Source organism: Ambystoma mexicanum, chromosome 2p (genome assembly GCF_040938575.1).
Source record: "Ambystoma mexicanum isolate Mex_15411 chromosome 2p, UKY_AmexF1_1, whole genome shotgun sequence".
Taxonomy (NCBI): Eukaryota; Metazoa; Chordata; class Amphibia; order Caudata; family Ambystomatidae; genus Ambystoma; species Ambystoma mexicanum.
In genome coordinates, this window is record NC_090923.1 from 487,651,326 (window position 1) to 487,675,148 (window position 23,823).

The window sequence follows — 23,823 nt, forward strand, 5'->3', positions numbered from 1 at the left end:
CTGCAGCCCCTTCTACACACTGGGTCAGCCTCCTGTTTTCCACAGTCCATCCAGCAACCCCAGCTCGCTCATTTCTCTTGACAGAACCACACCTTTTATACCCTAACTGGGAGTCAGGTGGAGTCAGGTGTGTATGGTTGATGTCAGGGGCCTGATCTTGCCTGACTATTAACAGGACAGCCTCGTTATGGAATGTAAAAGCCTCTCCCTTCATAATGTTGTTCTTATGGGTTATTTTAATAGCTCTCGGGTGCCTCTTCCTCGTCCCAGTACATGTTGGATATTGGGAGGGGGAGATGGTGTGAGACTGAAAATACCCCACGAAGGCTGATGGAGAGTGTGCCGATGTACAATTGGTCAAGGAGGAATACCATTTTTCGCCTTTTAGGTGTTCTTTCCAATCCCCCGTGACCCTTCGCTCAGGTGATCCTCCCTCGCTTGTCCACCCCCACGGACAGGATCCAAAAGTGATGACCCTTCCCTGGCCACCTCAATGGAAGATCCCAGGGCAGTAGGTAGGAGAATACCTTTAGGTATATCACAACACACCTACTTTGTCCCATATGCTTGTCTGCACGCCTGATGTTGCCCCTGTACGATGAGGCAAGGCTTTCCCAGTCTGTACGTGTGATGAAGAGGTGATGCATGTCAGTTGGTGTACACATCAATTATGTCTGTAACTCTTATGCGTGCTCTTCACTTTTCTAAATGTACTATACACTTCTGTAACTAGTGCCCAAATCCCTCAGGGTGTTGTGCGCTGAAATAAATGCTTAATGAATAAAAATAAACACGGATGTTGCTTGCTGCAGTATATGTGCCAGACCAGGGGCAGTAAACTTTCTACATGCAAGCGCTTGATATAATACTGGGCATGCAGGGCTGAGTGGTAGTTCTAGATGGAGATTTTAACACCTGGGCAGCTGCTTGCCCAGAATGCTTCCCCAAAGGGGAGATTCCGGGTGTGGCCAGACACAACCAATTGCCCCTCTAACCAATTAAAATGTTATCTGCTCAGACTGATTTGAGAAGAGGGTGTTCTGTCAAAGTTCCGATACAACCTCTAGTTGGTAGGCCAGCAAGAGGTCTACATACTCCCCAATCCACCTCTTATAAATGGTGTTTAGAATATTGCTCTTTTGCTCTACAACGTAACTGTCTTCATAGGGTGACCATCATACACTTGAGGTTGTTATTTTGATTGTCTTTGTTTTATAATTTAAAAATAACACGTGTTATTTCTTTTAGAATGCCTAAAGGGCACAGTTGGAACTCTTCTGGTGGAAAACCCAGTTAGTCAAAATGAGCTTACATATAAAGGCCTTATTTCTGAAAGTGCAAAGGTCTTCGGTCTTCGGAGCAGGAGAATAAAACTCTATCAAGATGAAGGTCAAAGACATGGTAAGTATAACATGTTCCCATTATGTTCTGTTATGTTATCAGTGAAAATAATCTGTGCTGTAGGTCATATTTACTAGTTATAAAGATTGTAATGCAAAAATGTCAAACAGACCCTAATACGGTCTGTTTTTTATTTTGTTGTTGCATTTATGGTTTACAGGATACCTTACATAACATAGAAAATTACAATCTAGTTTAAATCAATACAAAATAAACATAAATTCATACATTAGAGTTCAATTGATCTAAAATAATAAAGAAATTATTCAAAGCTAAAATGAATTAAACATTAGTCTCCCACATTAACCTACACCAAAACAAATTCATAGATGCTTCAGAATTGTCATCACCTTTGCCCTTAAAACAGGACGACCTAGTAGTCACAAAATACAGACATGCAGTGACCCAATGTCTGAGTTTCTGTTGTATCCTCATTTCTACAGAATCTACCATTTAAAAGATCACCACTAGAAAGGTCTGTTTTGGTGTCTTGGATCCAGTAAGGGGATGGTCGATAGGACTCGCGTCAGTCAGTGAAACCGAAGGTGCTGAGAGAAAAGGTCAAAATGGACACTTAGTCGATTAGCTTTGTAATCTCTGAGCACCACCCCTCAAAGAAAAAAGACCTTTAGAGGCAAAGGAGACCAAATTGACCGATCGATCTCCCTAAAGAACTTAGTGGAGATTGAGGAAACCTAGAATGAGATGCACTCCCGAAGTGATTCTCATCACTCATCTTTGTCTTTGAGGAAGGAGAAGAGGAGAAGACTTTGTTTGTCAGAGTCCTCGCAGGAAAGCCAGGTAAGGTTTCCATCCAAATCGGCCTTGCTTGAGGAAAGGGAATATTTTTGACTTAAAATGCTCAAGGATTTCAAGAAGCCAAACCCCCTGGACCTCCTCTTCGGAGTTGAAGGCAAAAAAGGGTTTAGAACCCACAAAAAGCCAGCAGGAACTCTAGAAAATGTCCTGTGCGCCAAAAAGCCCAGGCACAAAGTCGATGCCAAAAAACTCAAACCCAGTCGACCACCACACCCGTTTCAATGCTCTTTTCTGGCGCCTTCTTCGAAAGGTCGGTCAGGTCAGTGTGAGAAATTTTTCTCCCCTGAGACGCTGCCTTGAGAGGGCCCGAAAGCCCCCAGCCCGGTAGCTCTACAAGCCTGAAGACTTTTACTGGTGCTAGTATCCTTTGCAACCCTCCTGCTGGGAGGATTCCTAGGAAGTGCTTTAGTAAATATAGCACTTACCTTGTCTGACATGCTCTTGTGTCGTATTAAGTGCTTAAGATAGTCTGGAGGGGCTGCGGCGAAGATCTTCGTCCTTGCTAAACAGTTCTTCAGAAAGCGTGGAGTATGCGAGTCACACGATACGTAGTCTTCCCACCGATGGTCCGCACCTAAACACGGGAGGCATAGCGCGTGGGTCCAATGCAGGGAATCAACCATCGCACCTACTGAAGCCTGAAGGGGCAGACATTCGCCGGGGTAGCCGAGGTACAGGAGGCCGGTGAAGGATTAACAAATAAGCGGGAAAGCAATTGTGCCACAAAAATTTAATTGAGTTACTCACCATAGTGACTTAAGTACTCTTAGTCCCCTTTCCTCCATACTGCATACACGAACCGAGGCTAGTCCAGCTACCCGCTTCACGGTCGAGGGGTCGCCAGATCCCTCCGGAATCAGTGCTGAGGGACCGCAAGGTTCTTTTCCTGGTAGTACACCTGAAGGGCAGCTCCCTAGTACCGGCTCAATGTCTGAAGGGGCGCCTGAACGCAGCACTACCGGCGACAATGCCAAGGGTAACAAGCCTTCCAGGCTCAGACCTGAGGTGCAGGGTAGGCCTCATGCTCCACAACCAAGAGTCCTGGAGGAGACCGAGCCCAGGGAGCCAGGCACCACGACTTTGGCACACGGCTCGACAAAATGGCCACCGCACCAGAGAACATGTCCGCTCGTCCGATGCCACCCCTAGGAACAGAGCAGGCAGCTGAACGAGTTTCATGGTGGGATTGGTGTCAACCAGTTACGTGGCCTACAGTTTATCCGCAGCGCAGGGCAGGTTTCCTCTGCTACCTAGACAGAGTGCACTCCGGCCCCAGCAGCCCCACCCACTCCGTCACTATCTCCTGCCTCCTCTTCTTCCTCCGAAAACAGGTTCTTCTAAAAGTTCTTGTCACTGATACAAAACCCCCCTCTCCCCCCCAGATGAGGGCCATCCTACGGGATGCTGTAAGGGACTTGCTGCCTCTGGCCACTCCACCAGCACCCAGTCATTTCATCCGATGGCTCCAGCGCCACAGGCCCCGGCGCAGCCCCCGCTGCCCCTGCCGGCTCCTTTGATTCCGGCTTCCCTGCCTCCTACAGTACAGGCTGTTCCACACCAGCCTCCGGCTCCGGTCTCCACACCGCAGCCCACAGCGCCCATCACTCCTCCACCCGCTCTGGACTAGCCGGACACTCTGGTGGACACAGACAAGAAGTAGGACCCTGACATGCCGTCGCCAGCGAAGGCCTTCCACGACAGGCTTGCAGGTTTGGTAGAATATTTGGGCCTTCCTCAACCTGAGGTCGAGCAGCCGGAGGAGGGGGTCTTGGCAGAAGTCCTCACCCTACGACCACCTACCAGAACGGGTATCACGATGCAGAAGGACGTCGTGGCTCTGGCCAAGAAAAGGTGGCTCAAGCCACACTTGGCCGAACCTGTCAATCGGCGTCTCGATGCAAAGTATAGACAGAGGGAAGGGAGCACACTCTTGTTATCAACGCACCCCCAGCCTTATTCTTCGGTGATCACTGCAGCGACACCCGACTCTAAGCCTCAGTCATTCTCCGCCACCTCGTCCTCGGCACTGCTTGCCAAGGAGGAGATGATCTTGGAGGCGTACGGGAAGAAGCTGTTCTCGAACGCCTCCCTGCACCTGCATCAGGCCAAAGCGGATGCCATGCTGGCAGCTGCTAACCAGAGGTTGTGGCGGGAAATAGCAGACTTCCTTCTGGAACTTTCGGTGCAGAGCCAGGCACGCTTCAAGTTGGGTCTACGAGAATCCAGGCTGGTAGCGCAGGACATCATGGAGTCCACAGTGGCCCACATCGCTACCTCTTGTCGGGCCATCTGCATCGCCACGGACATGAGGACGACGCCTGGCTTAGGGCTACTAAGTTTAACCCCGACGTCCAGGATCACAAATTGGACCTTCTGTTCGAGGGTAGTGACCTCTTCCACTCTACCACCGACTAGGAATTGGATAAAAAGAAAAGCTTGCAGACTGCAAAGTCTTTATCCTGACGAAGGCCACGCCCAAGGCGTACACCCAGTCGCATCAACGCTCCGACAAGGGGCGGGCGTTTGGTGGTTTATGGGGATTTCAGGAACGGAGGCCGAGGCAACCTGACCACTCGCCGAGTCAGCACCGGCGCAAGCAACAAAAGGGGGGGTGGCAAGGGCTTCTTCCAAGTCCCCCTCCTCAGCAACAGCCTCAGACGGTAAAAAGGCATGACGTGTCCCTTCGGGTCCACGTGTCTCCAGTGGGTGGCAGGCTTGACTCTCGCGTGCATTTCTGGCACCAGAATTTTGCGGACCCCTGGATGCTCTCTGTAGTATCCAAGGGGTACCGCCTAACGTTACCTCCCTACTCTCCCACAGATTTGGACGGCAACTCTGTTGGCAGAGATCCTGTCGCTCGTCGAGAGCCAAGCAGTGGAAGAAGTACCAGCCTCCCAGAGAGTCTTGTTAGGGAGAATTCTCATAAATGGTTGATTTTGTTACCTAATGAGTCCCTCAGCAGCTTCGCTGGATTTCTAGGATTTATTTTTTTCACCTGGTAAGAGTGTGAGCCTTTTTTCCACTCTTATGTGTTTTGCTATGTGTATTTCTATTTTGTGTGATCTTGGGCACTGGAGCCTCACCTACCCCAAGGCACCATATTGTTCATGTGTGTTACACAGCACCTTCAGTGCAGTGACACAGGGTTGTCTTTTAGACTTCCCACCGACTCCATTGTCTGGGGCTGACTACAGTCCCCCAGAAAAGGGTAAAGTTGCCATTAACTTTACTATAGTCACTTTAAACCACAGACCCAGTACACCCCATCTTACATGCAGTATTGGAAAGGGTTTACTCTTATCCCGTTTTGTCTGTACCTCTTGGGGCATTGTTTTGCACCCTTAACATTAAGACTTGGCTGGTGGCAGTGATATCTACCCTAACTTTTCTACCGTGATTATAGTATATAAATGTGGTACTGTTTTAGGCTATTATATTAGCCTCAAACATAAACCCGCTTGACCAAATACATTTTATTTTGGTTCCGGCTGGGTTTTTTCGCCGTTTTTTTGTTAGTCTTTCTCGTGTATTTCTCTGTGCGCCAAACCGGGGATGAACCCTTTTGTTTGCTGTCTTTTCGCAGGCTTCTGCACAGAAGCCCTCCTTAAGGCCCTGATAGTCTAGGTAGGCAGGATGTGAGAGAGGGATCTTTGAACCCCTGCCATGGGTTCCCTAGTCGCACTCTTGTCTGATTGGCTAAGGGGACTGGCCTTGCCAGGCCAGCCACCCTGCTGTTTGATTGGCAGCCAGGCTGTATGAATGAGGGAAAACTGCATAAAAGCAGGTCTCTGGGACTGGAAGAGCAGTCGCCACTGGAACGAAAGAACCAACGAGGAACTGGAAGAAGAGGACCCCTACCAAGACTGAACCGCCCGGTGAAGCCTTGCTGCAGGGCCGAATCGCCAAAATCCGACGACAGAGAAAATCCTTCAGGAAACTTCTTCCCTTGAGCTGGTGGGACCAACCAGTTCGCCCAAACTAAAAGCCAGGACCCCTCCTCTGGTCGAATTCGCTGTACAGAGCTACAGTGGCCGGATAGCCAGGAAGGTCGGACCCTGCTTGGGTTTTAAGGAGCGCACCTTTTATTTGTTGTTTGCTCTGCTGATGATTCCTTCCCTGGGTGTCGCAGGACCCTCCAGTCTTCCTACTTCTCGTCAGTCCGACAGTCGCTTCCGGATCCGTGAGCCTGCAGGAACCACCAGGAACGTACAGCTCCCTCTCCGTTTTAAGGTAAAGCGGTGAAAGTGTTTGAAATCTTTCTCCAAACTGAGGGTTTGTCCTTCTCTTCTCTTTGAACTAACTTTTCTACCAACCAACCTCGTCCGGAATCTGTGCCACGAACTTTACCACAAACTACCCTGAACCGTGTGATCTTGAGAAAGACTTTTGACCCATTGACTTTGGCACTAAGCCTTTTCTAGCTGATCTCCTCACTGTAGTCTCTCTTGTTCAATTGCCCTGAGTACTTAACTTTTGGTTTTGCCTAATTTCTAGTAACTTTGTCTTACCCTCCCTTTTAAATTGCTGGTGTGCCATTTTGCTCCCACTTCATTTTGTGAGCTTAACTTGTCTGGAATTTACGGGAAGTGGTATGGTGTACTCATGATTGTGATTTTTAACTTGCTTAGAATAGTGAAATGTTATACAACTTTTGAGTAAATAAATATATATTCTTTTACCTTGAGTCAGTGTTTGCCTGAATCATAGTAATTGCTGTCCATTGTGTAACTATTTGTACTGCTCACTTACTCTTGAGATAAGTCTGGCTGATCCGCTACTGCTACCACTATAACTGTGTAGTACAGGCTTGTACCAAAGGTGAAATTGTACTGTCACTTGTAGTCATAATTGTGTGTAGTGTTCCCAAAGGGTACTGCATATAATTCTGCCTAACACCAAGGCCTTGCGTGAGCGGAAGGGGAAGCTCCAGGTAGGTAGGGGCTCTAAGCCTGTTATGTCCTGAACGTCCAGGGGTGTTTCCACCAATGAGACTCCACGTCGGAATGAGTCCTGCGAATCTCGGTCACGGAGTGGTTCCTGCCACTCTTCTTCCTCGTCCCGGCACTCTAGGAAGCGCCGTCACCGGTCGCCTTCCCCGTCGTTCTCGGAGGATGGTGCCTCGAGGAAGGTTACGTGCCCAACAAAGTCCTGGACTCCATAGGAATGGGTGACGTTTAAAGAATCTGTTAGCGATTTTTCAATCGCAGGTCACGGGTCCGGTCGTGCCTTCTGACGAAGGATCAGTCTCGTACCGCGGCTTGCACGCCTTCTGACTCAGGTCTATGACGCAACTCACATGGGGAGCCTTCACGGTCCTGTACAGACAAGGAATCAAAAAGTCGCAAGGGGCGTGTTAGGCAGAATCCTGTGCAGTTCCCTTAGGGAGCACTACACAAGATTAGGACTACAGGTGGGAGCAATAAATCCCCTTTGGTATCAGTCTGTACCACAAAGGTTTGGTTGGTAGCTGTGGCTGAGCAGTCCGACTTATCTCAAGAGGGAGATGAGCAGTATTCAGGGTTTACACAATAGGCCTACAGTACTATGGCACAAGGAAACGCTGACCAAAGCTTTGTATTAAAAAGTAGATATATTTATTTTATACACTTCTAGATAAACCCATCTATCACAGTTCTTAAAGCAAGTTAAATAAGTCAGAGGAAAAATATACACACTCCCTAGTTAAATTGTAGACCAAGTGAACCAGAGTGAAAAATGAGCGAAACGGCACAGTGAAAACTACACACAAGGGGTACTCTATCAATTTCTCACAAGGGAGGGGAAGCACAAGTTATATAGAAATAGCGTCATATACACCTTAGCAACATTTCCCATAAGATTGTGAACCAGATTAAGCAAGATAGTGTATCAGTATAGGCAATAATTAATGAAAACTGAGCAAAATGGCATTTCACAAGGTTTAGAAAAGGGTAGTTATAAGAAGTAGGTGCATCAACACAGTTCTAGTTGAGAATCAATCTAAAGAAGGCAGTTCTAACAAATGTAGCCAGAGTCAGTAGGCCTATGCCAGAGTCAGTGGTACAGGGCAAGGGCCGAGGAGCGAAATGTTCTTGTAGCTGCAGCCAAGTCTTTTGTTAACGATTTTGAAAAGGTGGATGCAGAAGTTGAAAGACAATGTTAAGAGAGAGGGGCAGCCAACCCAACAGGTAGGTAAAGGATTTAAAACACCTCTAGTGCTACCGCGAAGAAAGGGCAGCCTGGCGGAACAATGTACCTTTAAAATGAAGAAGTGGCTCCTGCGGTGGCGGTTGTTCCTGGTAGTTCCTGCAGTTCGGGTGTTCCAGCAGAGGAAGAGAGGCACTCGTCGTGGAGGAAGGTTCGAGTTACTGCACTACCCAGGGATGAAACCAGCCACGGTGCTGCCCGACAAATAAACGGCACGCTCCTTTAAATCACGGTCTGGGTGAACTGGTGCCTGGCTATCCGGCCTCTGAGTACAGGGTACGGGAGATTCGACCAAGGCAGGTCCGGGAAGGCGATTGGCAAACTGGTTGGCCCCACCAGCTCAAGGGAAGAAGACTCTTGCAGGTGAAGATATTCTCTCATCGTGTGGAGAAAAGTGGTGAGACGCTGCAGCAGGGCTTCACCAGTGGTTCAGTTATTGTAGATATCTTCGGCTTCTCTCCTCTTCGGCTGCTTATTTCCAGTGGCAACGTCTTGCTCCTCTAGTCCTCGGGACCCTGCTTTTATGCAAAAAGATCCCCATTCATACAGCCTAGCTGTCACTCACACAGTGGAGTGGTCATCTTGGCGGGAGACCCTCCAGCCTATCAGGATAGAGTGCGACATGGGTTGCTGAGGCAACCTTGTCCAGGGGTCCTACTCCCCCTCCCACACAATGGACCCACCCCAGACTCAGTGGCAACGAAAGGAGGGCTTCTAGGCAGAAGCCCGCCAAACGGACGAACAAAGGATCCCCGACCTGGGTTAGGAGTTTAGAGAAAGACATGAGAAAGAAGTTATATTAAAGTTCTGGCAAATAAAACCTACCGGAGTAAAGTTAATATTAAAATACACAGGCGGTATGTTAGAGGCTGTCAGAAAAAGTGGTAACCTCGAACAATGGGAAAATCCCATAGGAAAATATTCCCGGGTGAATATTTTTGGTAGTAACGACTGCCACCAGCCAGAAACTTTTGAGAAAGGGACTGTACGGTACCCTCTCGAAAATTGACATAAGGGGAACATTTATTAACCCTTTCCAGTACCTCCATAGTAAGATGGGTTGTACTGGTTTTGTTCACAGAGATTGACTAGTAAAGTCAATGGGGACTTTACATGCCCTGGGAGACAGTAGTCAGTCCCAGGGTATGGAGTCTATGTTTGGGGGTCGCTACGACACCCCTGTGTCACTGCACGGACAGTGCTGCGTAACACTTGTGAATAAAGATGGTTCCTATGGAGGGGAGAGAAACTCCATAGGCATTAAACACAAAAATAGCCTGGAACACACATAGCAAAAATGCCTAAGAGTGGGAAAAAGAGTCTCACTCGTAGCAGGAGGAAAAAAAAAACATTCAAATCCAGCAAAGCTGCTGGGGGACTCTATAGGTAAGGGAAATTAGCCATAAGATCAGAATTCTCCCTAACAGGACGTGTCTGTCTCGGTCCTCATCCCCAGCGAGACTGCAGCTACCTAAGGAGGGCTTGATGTCGACGTTGAAGCCTTCAGCGCTCATGACGTCGAGGTTGTCGACGCTCTATTGGCGTCGAAGCCTTCGCCGCCTTCAGCAATTTTATTTCTTGAAATTTGGCTTTGGAGTACCCGGATCTCGTGGATCCTCCAAGGAAGGCTACTGGGAAGTCTGTGCGGCCAGTTTTGGCCTCCAGGCCCTCTTCTGTCCCCAGGCCTGGGTTTCAACCCCCTCTGGATGACATTTTTGAAGAGGAAGAAAGGTCCGAGGTTGAGGACCCTGGTGACCTCGATGAGGCTCCACTGTTTTCTGGAGACAGTCAGTTAGAGGAGTTGCGGCAGACCCTCCATGATGCCAGTGGGTTGGACACTTCTCCGGAAGTGGAATTCGGTAAACCTGAGCCTGGGGCTCATGCAGAGTCCTCGTACAGGAGGTTCATGGCGAGGGTCTCAAAGTATCTGGCTGGTCCAGTACTCCTGAAGACTTTGTGCAGGATGATCTGACTGACATTTTAGATCAAGGTCCGTCCTCCGACCCTGTTTTGCCATTTCATCTTACCTTGCAGAAAAGGGTGGCAGCTGCTTGGCAGTCCCCGGAATTTCTTCCAGCTGTTAATAAATCTTTAACTAAGAAATACTGCCCTTCCGTTAGCGACCCCAGCTATTTATCTACTCACCCCACTCCCGAGTGTTTGGTGGTTCAGGCGGCTACGGCCACCTCGAGGCAGGCGGCGTACCCTACCATCACTCCCGATAGGGACGACAAGCGCATCAACGGTTGGGCCCGGAAGGTATTTTCTGCTGGGAGCATGGCCTTCAAATCGTCCAACTCCACATGTGCCATGGCAAGGTTTTCACACACTCTATGGAATTCTGTTTCCTTGGTGGCTGAGCATTTTCCCGAGGGGGAAGAAAGGGATGGGTTCCTTGCTCTCGTGCAAGACGGCAAGGATGCCATGTGCGAATCCCTTCAGTCGGGTTTGGATACGGCCGACAGTGTTAGCCGATCCATAACTGCAAACACCGTTATACGCAGATTTGCGTGGTTGCGGAAGTCGGGGTTTGCTCCGGATGTGCAGGCCCGTTTTCTGAACATGCCCTTTGATGGCACACATTTGTTTGCCAGCAAGGCTGACAAGAGCCTTGAGAGGCTGCAGACCTCAAAAGCTGCGGCAAAATCTTTGACCGCCGCGTCGTGCCAACCTCTGCCTTTTCTTCCTAGGGGACAGTAGTGGAGGGGAGGTTATTTCTGTTACTACTCTTCCTTTGTTAGAACGAGAGGGGCTGCCAGTCAAAGGGGCCAGCGAAAAGTACCCGTGGTGGTCAGGGAAATCGTGGTGCCAAAGCCCTCAGGTAGCTGCCTCTTTGCCTTCAGCACTGCCGCAGCCGCTTCCAAACAGTCATGAGGCCATGTCCCATGGTTCGCCGGTTGGGGGCAGACTGTCTCAGCATCTTGAAGAGTGGCGGGCCATTACTTCAGATGCGTGGGTTCTGGATACCATAGCCCACGGCTACTGCCTTGCCTTCCTTCAGCGGCCTCATGACAATCCACAGGGGAAACTCTCTTTGAAGCTTCCGGATCCGCTCCTTGCGCAGGAATTCTTGTCCCTCACGTCTACTCCTACCTGGACGACTGGCTGATCCGGGCGTGCTCTCCCGAGCTAGAGTTGGATCATCTTGGTGTCACCTGCTACACCCGCCATAGGCTGGGCTTCTCCCTGAATTTCAAGAAGTCGCACCTGAACCCTTCCCAACAGTTCCAGTACATCAGGGCTGTGTTGGACACGTCCTTGGGGAAGTGTTCGCCTCCCAAGGTAAGGGCTCATCACATTGTGCAGATGGTGGACAAGTTTCAACATGCCCAGAGTCACCCAGCTTTCGAATTATTAAGGTTGCTCAGCCTCATGGCATCCTGCATTTTTCTGGTCCCAGGGGCCAGGCTGCGGATGAGATCCCTGCAGTGGGCCCTCAAGATGCAGTGGTCGCAGTTTTCCGGCAAGATGTCGGTTTCCATTCAGATTCCTCTCTGGGTCTCCCAAGATCTTCTGTGGTGGGCCAACGAAGGGAACCTGATGCGAGGGAACCTCATGTCTTTTAGACTTCCCTTGTGAACTCCATTTCTGGGGATGACTACTGTCCCCCAGAAACATGTAAAGTCACCATTGGCTTTACTAGTCCTTTTAAAATACAGATCCAGTATAAGCCATCTTACAATGGCGTACTGGAGGGGAATATCTTTCTCCAGCATGGGGTCTGGCATGGATTCACATGCTCATGAATATTCCCCGTCGTCAGGCTGGGAATCCTCGGTAAAGAAAAAACCAGTATCAGTTTCGTTTCTGATCTGTCTTTCGTAGTAGTAACCAATCACTGGTCTCTGCGTCATACTGACCACAGCCAATGACTGCCATCTACCTAAGCACCGCCTCTGGCAGCCAGCTTCAGATTTTTACCGCATATTCATGTGTTGGGATCCTTGTGCTATTGCTCTCGAGCGTTAGTGCTATTTTTTCATACATGAGGACAAGACGCACGTGGAGAAGGACTGTGCGTTTTGCGGCAATATGTCGGAGCGGACCATGAAGGACCGCCACCAACGCCTCGCCAACTGGCTGGAAGGGAAGAGCCCGTCAGGCGAGAAGAAGAGGAAGAAATCCGAGCGTTCTTCTAAGACCTTTGAGGACGCCCCGGCGACGGGGGTCCAACACAAGGCCAAGCACCGCGAGTCCGCTGGCACTGGGAGCGCCGAACGGTCGGGCTCTACGGGCGCCAGGCAGGGCGCACCCTCCCCGGCACCTTCAGCCACGAGCCAACGCTCTGGGTCGGGTAAGAGGAAGGGCGAGCACCCGGCGAAGCTCCTGGAGAGGCCCCGGTCGAGCTCGAAGGCCCCATCGGTGGGGGAGCGAGGCAGTGTCCCCCCCCCTCAAGGATAAGGCGGTGAGCGCACCTAAGGTGGTGAAGGCCTTAATCCATCCGGCCAAGCCCTCTATCGATACTGTCGCGGCGGCCCTGGCTCAGCCTGTGGAGGCTACACCAGTGGTGGCGACCTCGGGGCTCAGAGTCTCCCTGCCACCTCGGAGGGAGTCCTCTTTTGTGCCCATCGATAGGACCCCCGTGAAATCCCCGGCGGGGAAGAAAAGGGGGGGGCAGGGCGTCGTCGTAGATTCGGCCTCAGAGGAAGAGCTGATCGAGGTCTTAAGCCACGGCCTTGGCGTGGATGAAGACCGGCCCGTCGGGATGGATCCCGACGCAGGTGACGACGACAGCGTCGAGGGTGAAGACGGGGCCCCTGATCGCCCGTCGGATTCCCCTCTGCCAGCGCCGCAAGACAACTCGGCGGCCATTTTCTTGGCTATACAGTCCTTATGCTCAGAGATAAGGACGAGACTACTGTTGCCGACGGAGGAACCTCTCCGGTCGGGGGATCCAGAACCGGGACCTTCGGGTGTTCCCCCGCCCAAGAAGAGAAGGATTCACCCTCCACCTCCTTTTCAGCCATCGCGACCCGTCCAGCCCTCCTCCCCGTCCACCCGAGGGGATGATACGGGGACTGACATGGCAGCGACGGGTACGGACGAGGTATACGACGAGGATCTCCCGTCGTCACCTCCCACCAGGGCTTCTCCGCCCGACGAGATTTGATCGTTCCACTCCATGATCGCCAGGGCATCCGAGCTTTTCCAGCTCTGCCCTGAGGAGAAGAAAAAGGAAGGATTCCTTTATCAACGGCGCGAGGCCAAGAGGAAGACGGTCCTCGCGGTGCCTCTACTGGACGACATTTGGGATGAGGGCCTCGCCCTCCTCAAGAACCCCTCCACGACGCCAGCTAGAAGAGACCGGTACGAGAAGAAGTACCGGGTCCCGGACGCGGCCCCCCTGTGCATCCGGGCGCAGCCTAACCCGGACTCAGTCGTCTCCGCGGCAGCCAGGAAGAAAGCGGGGGGGGGGTGCGGCCTCCACATCGACTTCCCCACCGGACGGCGAGGGAAAGAAATTGGACGCTATGGGACGCAGGGTCATCTCGTCGGCAGCGACGACGATTAAAGCGGACAACGCCTTGGCTATCGTGGCCCGCTACGACAGGGAGCTATGGTACAGACTGGCTCCCCTGCTGGACTTCCTACCGGACGACAAGAGGGCGGATGCCCTGGAGATCCTACAGGAAGGTGAGGTGGCGTCGGACCACGCCATCACTATTGCGACGGACATCGCCGACACTGGGTTTCGCCAGTTGGGCAACGGCGTGTGCCTTAGGCGGCGTGGATGGCTCAAGGCTACGGACTTCCGTCAAGACGTACAGACCAGAGTCCTGGACATGCCGTTCGATGGGAACAACCTGTTTGGGAAAACAGTGGACGATTCCCTCCAGGCCATTAAAGCGGACACTGAGACGGCCCGGGCCCTTGGGGTTCTGCAGCAACGACGGACGCCCTTTCGGAGCAGCGGAGGCAAGGGCGCCTCCAAAGGTTCCGGCGGCGGTTTCTCTACCTACCGTCAAGCGGCCCGCTCGTCGTCTCAGGAGGCCTACAGAGGACGAGGCAAGTCTGGCGGACCCCGCCGTCGTCGCCAAGGAGGTCAAGGCGGCAAAGCCTCGTCGAAACAGGATTGAACCGGCCGTGGGGTCGGGCCCCCACCGAAGCACCCCGGTGGGAGGCCGGCTGGCGGGCTTTGTCAGCGTGTGGGAGTCCATCTCCACCGACCGTTGGGTGCTGGACGCCTTAGCCCGGGGCCACGCGCTCGAGTTTCAAAGAAGGTGCCCGCGCGTCCCCCCCGTGGCCAGGAAAGAGCTTCACGTCCCTCAGCTTCTCCTGGAGGTAAAGGCGTTGCTCAGGAAGGGCGCCATCAAACTCGTCCCAAAGAGGCTTCGGGGTTCCGGAGTTTACTCGAGATACTTCCTCGTGAAGAAGAAGACGGGAGGATGGCGCCCCATCCTAGACCTGCGACGTCTGAACAAGTTCATCAAGGCGCAGAAGTTCCGGATGGTCACCCTCCAGTACGTCCTGGGTCAGCTGGAGGAAGGAGACTTCCTGTCGTCGTTGGATTTGGAGGATGCCTACTTCCATATTCCCATCCTAAGGGGGCACCGAAAATTCCTCAGGTTTGTGGTCCAAGGGCGTCACTACCAGTTCAAAGCCCTCCCCTTCGGACTACGGTCGGCACCCAGGGTATTTACCAAGTGCCTTGCACCGGTGGCGGCGCAGCTGCGCCGCGAGGGGATCCACGTCTACCCCTACCTGGACGACTGGCTCATCCGAGCCAAGACGAGGGAGCTCGCCGTGGAGCACACGGCAAGGACAGTCCAACTTCTCACGGACCTGGGATTCTCCGTGAACTACGCCAAGTCCCACCTGGTACCCGCGCAAAACGCACTGTTTCTGGGAGCGAAGCTCGACACAGTGTCCCTTCTGGCCTCCCCGTCGGAGGAAAGGACCAGGTCCATCCTGGGCAAGGTACAGCGGATGTTGGTTTCCGACGCGGCCAAGGTGAGGTCCATCAAGTCCCTCCTCGGAATGATGTCTTCTTGCATCTACCTCATTCCCATGTGCAGGCTCCGGATGCGCCCGTTGCAGGAGCTCCTGGACGCGCGCTGGATCCAAACGACGGGCGGCTTCGAGGAGAGGATCACACTCGACGAGAGTTTCCGCCGAGCGGTCAGGTGGTGGGGCACCCGCGCGCATCTGACGGCGGGCATGGACTTCCAGACCCCAGACCACCAGTAGACAGTGACCACGGATGCCTCCCTGGAAGGGTGGGGAGCGCACACCGAAAATCTGCACGCGAGAGGCCTCTGGCTCCCGACGGAGAAGTCCCTCCATATCAAGGTCCTGGAGCTCTGTGCAGTGTTCTGGGCCCGCAGGTCCTTCCTTCCGTCCCTCAAGGGCAAGGTGGTGAGGATCTTCACCGACAACACCACCACCATGTTTTACATCAGGAAACAGGGCGGAACCAGGTCCCCAGCACTGTCCAAGGAAGCGCAGGACCTGTGGCATTGGGCCGTCGCCCAAAGGATGTTTCTGGTGCCGTTTCATCTGGCAGGGATAAAAAAACACCATCGCCGACTCACTCAGCAGGGAGCTGCGCTCGTGCCACGAGTGGGAACTACGGCAGGATCTAGTGGATCGCCTCTTCCGACGGTGGGGCACACCCCAGATCGACCTGTTCGCGACGGCGACGAACTCCAAGTGCCGGAGGTTCGCCAGCAGGTTTCCCCAGGCGAGGAGCATGGGCGATGCTTTCTCGTTCCCCTGGGAGGGCCTGTTCCTCTACGCGTTCCCTCCTTTGCCACTGCTAATCCGGCTCGTCAACCAGCTCAAGAGGTCACGGTGCAGGATGATCCTCGTCGCACCTGCGTGGCCGAGGCAGATATGGTTCCCGGACCTTCTGGACTTATCAGCGTCCCCGCCAATCAGGCTGCCGGTGGACGCGGATCTACTCTCCCGGGAAGGAGGCGCCATCCTCCACCACGACCCGAAATCGCTGAACTTGCAGGCCTGGCTCCTGCAGCGCTAGAGTTTGGAGGATACGACATACCGGCCGACTGCAGAGAGGTTCTTGCAAAGGCCAGGGCGTCCTCGACTCTTAAATGCTACGGACACAAATGGAAGAGGTTCTCTGTCTGGTGCCACGCACAGAAGATTAACCCTCTACGGATTACGGCCCCCCAGGTACTGCCGTACTTGCTGACGCTGGCCAAAGCTGGACTGGCACACGCGTCCATCAAGATTCATCTTGCTGCGATCTCCCGATACACCAAGACCACGGGCCGGACGTCCTTGTGGTCTCATCGTCTGGTGAAAGAGTTCATGAAGGGACTGTTCAGATCGTTCCCGCCGGTGAAGGCTCCGGCCCCGGCGTGGGAGCTGAACGTGGTGCTGACCAAGCTCATGGGACCTCCGTTCGAGCCTCTGCACTCGGCCCCGTTGAAGTTTCTGTCATGGAAAACAGCGTTTCTTGTGGCCATCACCTCCGCACGACAGGTGGGAGAGATCCAGGCCCTTTCCTGCAACGCCCCGTACTTGACTTTTCACGACACAAGGGTAGTGCTCAGGACGCACCCCTCCTTCATGCCCAAGGTACCGTCGGACTTCCATCTCAACGAACCCTTGGTGTTGCCTGTGTTCTTCCCGTCGCCTTCGTCGCCGGCTGAGAGGACTTTGCACTCGCTGGATGTGGCTAGAGCGCTGAAGTTCTACGTGGACCGCACGAAGTGTTTTCGGAAGACGTCACAACTCTGTGTGAATTTTGGACCTGTCAATCACCGGAAGGCTCTCTCGAAGGCTTCCATTTCCAGATGGCTCTCCGGCTGTATCATGTACTGTCATCGGTTGGCAAACCGACCGCTGCCTGGCCGTCCGAGAGCCCATTCCACCAGAGCGATCGCAGCTACCACGGCGTTCCTTTCTGGTGTGCCCCTGCTGAACATATGCAGGGCTGCTACGTGGAGGTCGACGCACACCTTCACGAAATTCTACTGCGTCGATCGGGATTCCAGGAAGGAGTCCAGGGTCGGCCAAGCAGTGCTGCGCAACCTGTTCGCCCGAGGTGAGCCTGGTGAGGAGGTAAGATGCTTAATGTTGGGTTTGATGTAATGCTTAATGTTGAGCCTTTGCCACCTCCCGTGGTTGTGCATGTGTGTACTGCTAGGTATTCTTTATTCATGAGCATGTGAATCCATGCCAGACCCCATGCTGGAGAAGGAACAAGTTACTTACCTGTAACTGTTGTTCTCCAGCATGGGTCTGGCATGGATTCACATGCGAACCCTCCCGCCTACCCCTCTGCGGCTTTTCACTTGGTCATACTGCCACTTCACGTGCTTCCAAATCTGAAGATGGCTGCCAGAGGCGGTGCTTAGGTAGAGGGCAGTCATTGGCTGTGGTCAGTATGACGCATAGACCAGTGATTGGTTACTACTACGAAAGACAGATCAGAAATGAAACTGATACTGGTTTTTTCTTTACCGAGGATTCCCAGCCTGACGACGGGGAATATTCATGAGCATGTGAATCCATGCCAGACCCATGCTGGAGAACAGTTACAGGTAAGTAACTTGTTCCTTCCCCTGTCCTTCTGTAACTCAAAGGGCACTTTGTGTCCCCCTTCCCGACTCAACATGGCTGGTGGCAGTGGTAACTATCATTTTTACACGGATTCCCGTGTTAGTGTACTGGCTGTGGTGACAGACGTGAACATAAAACCCGCTACCCCATATCATTTTTATCGTGGGTCCTAGTGTGATTTTTCACCATTTCGTGTTGGAAAGGTCTTTCTTGTTGTTTGCTTTTCGCGCCAAACCAGGTTTGGTTCCCTTGTTTGCCGTCCTTTGGCGGTTTTCTGCAAAGAAGCCCTCCTTTAGCGTCAGGGTGTCTAGGTGGGATGAATGTGAGGGAGGAGTTTAGTAACCCCCTGCACAGGGTCTCCTTGGAGACCCAAGTCGCACTTTGTGTCGATTGGCTGGGGTGGTTTTCCGGGCTGGACAATCCCCCCGCTGTGTGATTGACAGCCAGGCTGTGTGAATGGGGAATTTTGGCATAAAAGGCAGGACTCTTAGGCTGGAAGTCAGAGTCGCCACTGGACCTACAAGAACCGAAGAGAAGTGGAGAAGAAGACGGCTGCTGAAACTCCTAGATCCCGGTGAAGCCCTGCTGTAGTCCTGAGCTATCTACCCTTCAACGACAGAGAAGATCCAGTCCAGAGTCTTCTTCCCTTGAGCCTGGTGGGATCAACCAGCTCACCTTCTACAGGCAGAGAATCCTCTTCTGGGTCGAAATCGCTGCACTGAGCTGTAGTGGTCCGGATAGCCACCAGATGAGCCCTCTCCTGTTTTTAAGGAGCGCACCTTTTATTCATCGTTGCTTTGCTCCTGCGGGCTTCATCCCTGGGTAGTGCAGATCGCTCCAGACGACGTCCTTCTTGTTCCCACGACTGAAGCTTCAGGAACTGTGAGTCTGCGGGAACTGCCAGGAACAACTGCCATAGCACCAGCTTTCTTCATCCGAATAAGGTACTGTGTCCATTTAGTCATTCTGTCCGTCTGACCTTGAGGAATCGGGGTGAACCCTTTTCCTTTCCGAAGGCTTGTCCTTTCTTCCTTCCGTCTTATAACTTTTGCTTCCCTTTGACAATATCCAGTACTCCTGGCAACGTTAATCTTGAACTATTCTAACCGTGTGATCCTCGTCAACAGAGCCCCTGCTCCATTTGACACTGGCGCAGGCCTATTGACTTTTATCTGCCTCTTAGAAAACGCCCTCTGATTCTATTGCCTTGGCAAAAGTATTGCCTATGATTTTTATCCACTAGTCCCTTGTTTTAATTCTATGTGCGAAGTGTGTTTGACTTCGGGTGCATTTTTTCTCGTGAGTACGCTTTTTCGTAAGACCGAACTATCATTACTGTCAAAAAGTGATTGCGTATTAACCCACGGTAACGTCTTTGTTTCGAAACACCGGTCTGTCAAATCCTAATGTACTTACCTTGAATTGACCTGAACAAGAGGAATTGGTTGTGTGTAGTATATTTAGAGTGTGGTTTTATGTAAAAGAAGTGAAGTGTTTTGTGAACAGATGGTTTCAAAATAAATGTACTTCTATTTTTAAACCAGAAACCTTGAGTCAGTGTTTGCTTGAGTCACAGTAATTGTAGTCCTTTGTGTAATCCCTATTACTGCTCATTTACTCTTGAGATAAGTCTGGCTGCTCAGCCATCGCTACCACTTTACTGTGTAGTACAGGCTTGTACCAAAGGTGAAATTGTACTATGACTTGGAGTCTAGGTACTGCATATGATTCTGCCTAACAAGACCCATGCTGGAGAACAACAGTTACAGGTAAGTAACTTGTTGCTTCCCCTTTAAATTTATAGGTGCACAGGGATGCGGCCCTGGGACCAAGCGCTGCCCTTACTCTGCCCTCCGGCGCCACACCCCATTCTCCTTTTCCACGTCGACGGGAACGGGCCGAATTCACGAGCGCTCCTGGGTTTGGCTTCGGCCATGTAAATCCACGTGTTGATATTTCTTCTCTTTGACTTTTTTGTCTTTCTTCTCATTCAGGTACTCGGTCCTCCGGAGCCACTCTCCTCTCCGGCGCATGTCGACTTCTACAGGGTTCAGTAGGTGTCCTTCCTGCCAATGGGCTCTTCCCAACTTCAGACCCCTACGGCCTCTGCTTATGTTGCCTTGGCCCAAACCACAGTTAGCAAGCTTGGTCAGCATGTGACGCCCTGTCACCCCAAATTGCTGAAGAACAGACTAGGCAGGTGGAGGGAGCTCTTCCAGAAGTCTCCTCCAGAGGACCTCAAGAACTTCGTGAAACATTGTGCCAGGCCCAAGGTAGGGCCTCTATTTTCCATCACACCACGCAAGGGAGACTCCATCCCAAGGACTCGCCCGCGCGGGAGGGACCGCTCAGGTCCTTGTACCAGCACGTCCACAGACGGCCTTCGGGCCGAGGGATCCTTAGATTCTTCCGGTGACAGTGTTGAGAGACCGGAAGATTCTTGTACCGGATTGTCATCCGACGGGCTCCGCCCTTGTACCAGAAATCAGGCTGAGGGGCTACACCCTAGTACCCGCAATACATCCGAGGGGGCGCCTAAACGCAGCTCTACCGACCCCTGGGTCGAGGGTGTCACACCTACCGGGTCTAGGCCCGAGGAGCAGGGTAGGCCTCATGATCCACACGCAAGAGTCTTGGAGGAGGGTGGGCCCAGTAAGCCGAGCAACACGTCGCAGGCACGTGGCAGGCAGCTCAACAAGATGGCCGCTGTGCCAGACAGAGGCACCCATCTGACGCCATTCCAGGAGTTCGGCGAAGAATGAGTGTCCAGGTAGGACTGGCCTCAACCAGGTACGTGGCCTACAGCCTATACCTCTTATGCGCAGGGCAGTTTCCCTCTTCGTCCTTACGGGCAGTGTATGCAGTGGCTCCAGCAGCCCCCAGCTAGCCCGTCAGTACCCCCACCACCTCCTCTGGCCAGTGAAGAGGGGTTCTTCGAGAGGTTCCTCTGGCTCATGAAGTCACCTCGTATGGGGGTTATCCTCAAGGACGCCATCAGGGATGTCCTCCCTATGATGCTAGCAGCACCGCAAGCTCCTCCCCCGGCGCTTTCAGGCCCGGGACAGCCGCTGGCTACCCAGCCGATTCCTCAGGCGGTTTCTGCCTCCTCCTCAGCCTCCGGCTGCGGTCCCCCTACCCCAGCCTCCAGCTCCAGCTACTCCTCCACAGGATCCTCCTGATCCACAGGATACGGATGAGGAGAAGGATCCTGTTAGGGAGAATTCTCATTCTATGGCTAATTTCCCTTACCTAGTGAGTCCCTCTGCAGCTTTGCTGGAATTCTGGAGTTTATTTTTTCCACCTGGTAAGAGCGTGAGCTTTTCCCCCACTCTTACCTGTGTTTTGCCATGTGTATTTCAACTGTTTTTGTGATTGTGGACTCTGGAGTACACCACTTCAGTAACCCCACTCTTTGTGTGTTACACAGCACCTTCAGTGCAGTGACACAGGGTTGTCACTTAGACTTCCCACAGACTTCATTTTCTGGGGCTGACTACTGTCCCCCTGAAAAGGGTAAAGTTGCCATTAACTTTACATAGTCACTTTTACCACGGATCCAGTACACCCCATCTTATATGGAGTATTGGAAAGGGTTAATTCTTAGCCCTTTTTATCTTTGCCTCTTGGAGCATTGTTTCGCTCCCTTTACATTAAGACTTGGCTGGTGGCAGTGGTATCTACCCTAATTTTCCTACCGCGATTATATTACATAACGTGGTAACGTTTTAGGCTATTTTAGTAGCCTCGAACTTTAAACCCGCTTGCCCAAATACTTTTTATTTTGGCTCCGGTTGGGTTTTATTTATTGTTGTTAATATCCTTCTTGGGTCTTTCTTTGCGTGGCAAACCAGGTTTACCTCCTTTGTTCGCCGACCTTTGGCGGGCTTCTGACCAGAAGTCCTCCTTTGGCGTCTGGGTGTCTAGGTGTGGTGAATGTGAGGGAGGGGTGTAGTCACCCCCTGCACAGGGTCTCCTTGGAGACCCAAGTCGCACTTTGTGTTGATTGGCTGAGGTGGTTGTCTGGGCTGGACAACCCCCCCTGCTGACTGATTGACAGCCAGGCTGTGTGAATGGGGGATTTTGGTATAAATGGCAGGACTCTTGGGCTAGAAGGGAGAGTCGCCACTGGAACTGCAAAGAACCGAAGAGAAGCGGAGAAGAAGACGGCTGCTGCAACCCTGAGTCCCGGTGAAGCCCTGCTGCAGTCCTGAGCCATCAAAACCTCAACGACCAGAGACGATCCAGTCCGTAGTCTTCTTCCCTTGAGCCTGGTGGGATCAACCAGCTCACTCTTTCTTCAGTCAGAGAATCCTCTCCTGGGTCGGAATCACTGCTGTGCTGTAGTGGTCCGGATAGCCATCAGAAGAGCCCTCTCCTGATTTAAAGGAGCACACCTTTTATTCATCATTGTCTTTTTCGCTGCTGCTGGCCTCATCCCTGGGTAGTGCAGATCGCTCCAGACGTCGTCCTTCTTGTCCCCACGACTGAAGCCGCAGGAACCGTGAGTCTGCAGGAACTACCAGGAACGACTTCCGTGGCACCAGCTTTTCTCCAACGGAATAAGGGACTGTGGACATTTGGTTGTTCTCTCCATTTGACCATCTGGAATCGGGGTGAACCCTTTTCCTCCTCGAAGATTTGTTCCTTCTTCCTTCCCTCTTATAACTTTTCCTTCCATCTGACAATATCTAAGTACTCTTGGCATCTCGAACTGTTCAACGTGTGATCCTCGGCAACTGAGCATCTGCTCCATTGACACTGGCGCAGGCCTATTGACTTTAATCTGTATCTTTGAATGAGTCCTCCGATTCCCTTACCTTGACAAAAGTATTGCCTGTGATTTTATCCACTTTCCCTTGTTTGAAATTCTAAGGTACAAAGTGTGTTTTTACTTTGTGAGCATTTATAGAATTGAAGTGTTTTATAACACATGGTTTAAAAATAAATGTACTTCTATTTTTTACCTGAAACCTTGAGTCAGTGTTTACTTGAGTCACAGTAATTGTGGTCCTTTGTGTAATCTCTACTACTGCCCATTTACTCTTGAGATAAGTCTGGCTGCTCCGCTACTGCTACCACTTTAACATAGTAGTACAGGCTTGTACCAAAGGTGAAATTGTACAATCACTTGTAGTCTTAATTGTGTGTAGTGGTCCCCAAGGGCACTGCACAGGAGTCTGCCCAACAGATCCTGATGAGCCATCCTCAGCCAGGGCCTTCCTCAAACGTCTTGCAGGGCTGGCGGAGTACCTGGGCCTATCCCAACCTGAGGTTGAGCAGCCGGCAGAGGGCGTTCTGGCTGAAGTCCTCACGCAATGCCCCTCTGCCAAAACAGGGATTCCACTGCAGGCCGATGTCTCCCTGGCCAAGAAGGGTTGGTTCGAGCCCCACTCGGTCCAGCCGGTCAATCGACGCCAAGTACAGGCAGATGGAGGGGGATACACTCTTGCTCTCGGCCCATCCTCGGCCACACTCCTCAATGATGGCTGCGGCATCACTTTAGTCCAAGCCTCAGTCGTCGTCAACCTCCACAGTAGCGACACTACTAGGCAAGGGGGAGAAGATCTTGGAGGCGTACAGGAAGAAGTTGTATTCCAACGCATCCTTGCAGCTTCGCAGGCCAATGCCATGCTGGCGCCACTAACCAAAGGTTATGGCGGGAAATTGCAGACTTCCTCCCGGAATTCCCTATGCAGAGCCAGTCCTGTTTTAAGGCGGGACTGGCTGAGGCCAAACTGGTGGCGCAGGACCTCATGGAATCCACGGTGGCCCATATTGACACCTCTGGCCGTGCCATCTGTATCGCCACGGACATGATCAGGAAAGCCTGGCTCAGGGCAACAAAATTCAACCCGGACGTCCAGGAATGCATATTGGATCTGTCGTTCG

General features: G+C 52.2%; 1 protein-coding gene across 1 annotated transcript in view; it reads left to right on the top strand.

Annotated features, from left to right (window-relative positions):
* IARS1 (isoleucyl-tRNA synthetase 1) overlaps window positions 1–23,823 on the top strand; it is a 2,025,584-nt gene that overhangs the window by 1,996,369 nt on the left and 5,392 nt on the right. The window contains exon 33 of the mRNA XM_069643896.1: window positions 1,249–1,401. Within this exon, the coding sequence (XP_069499997.1) occupies window positions 1,249–1,401 (153 nt within the window). The remainder of the gene's footprint in view (window positions 1–1,248; window positions 1,402–23,823) is intronic.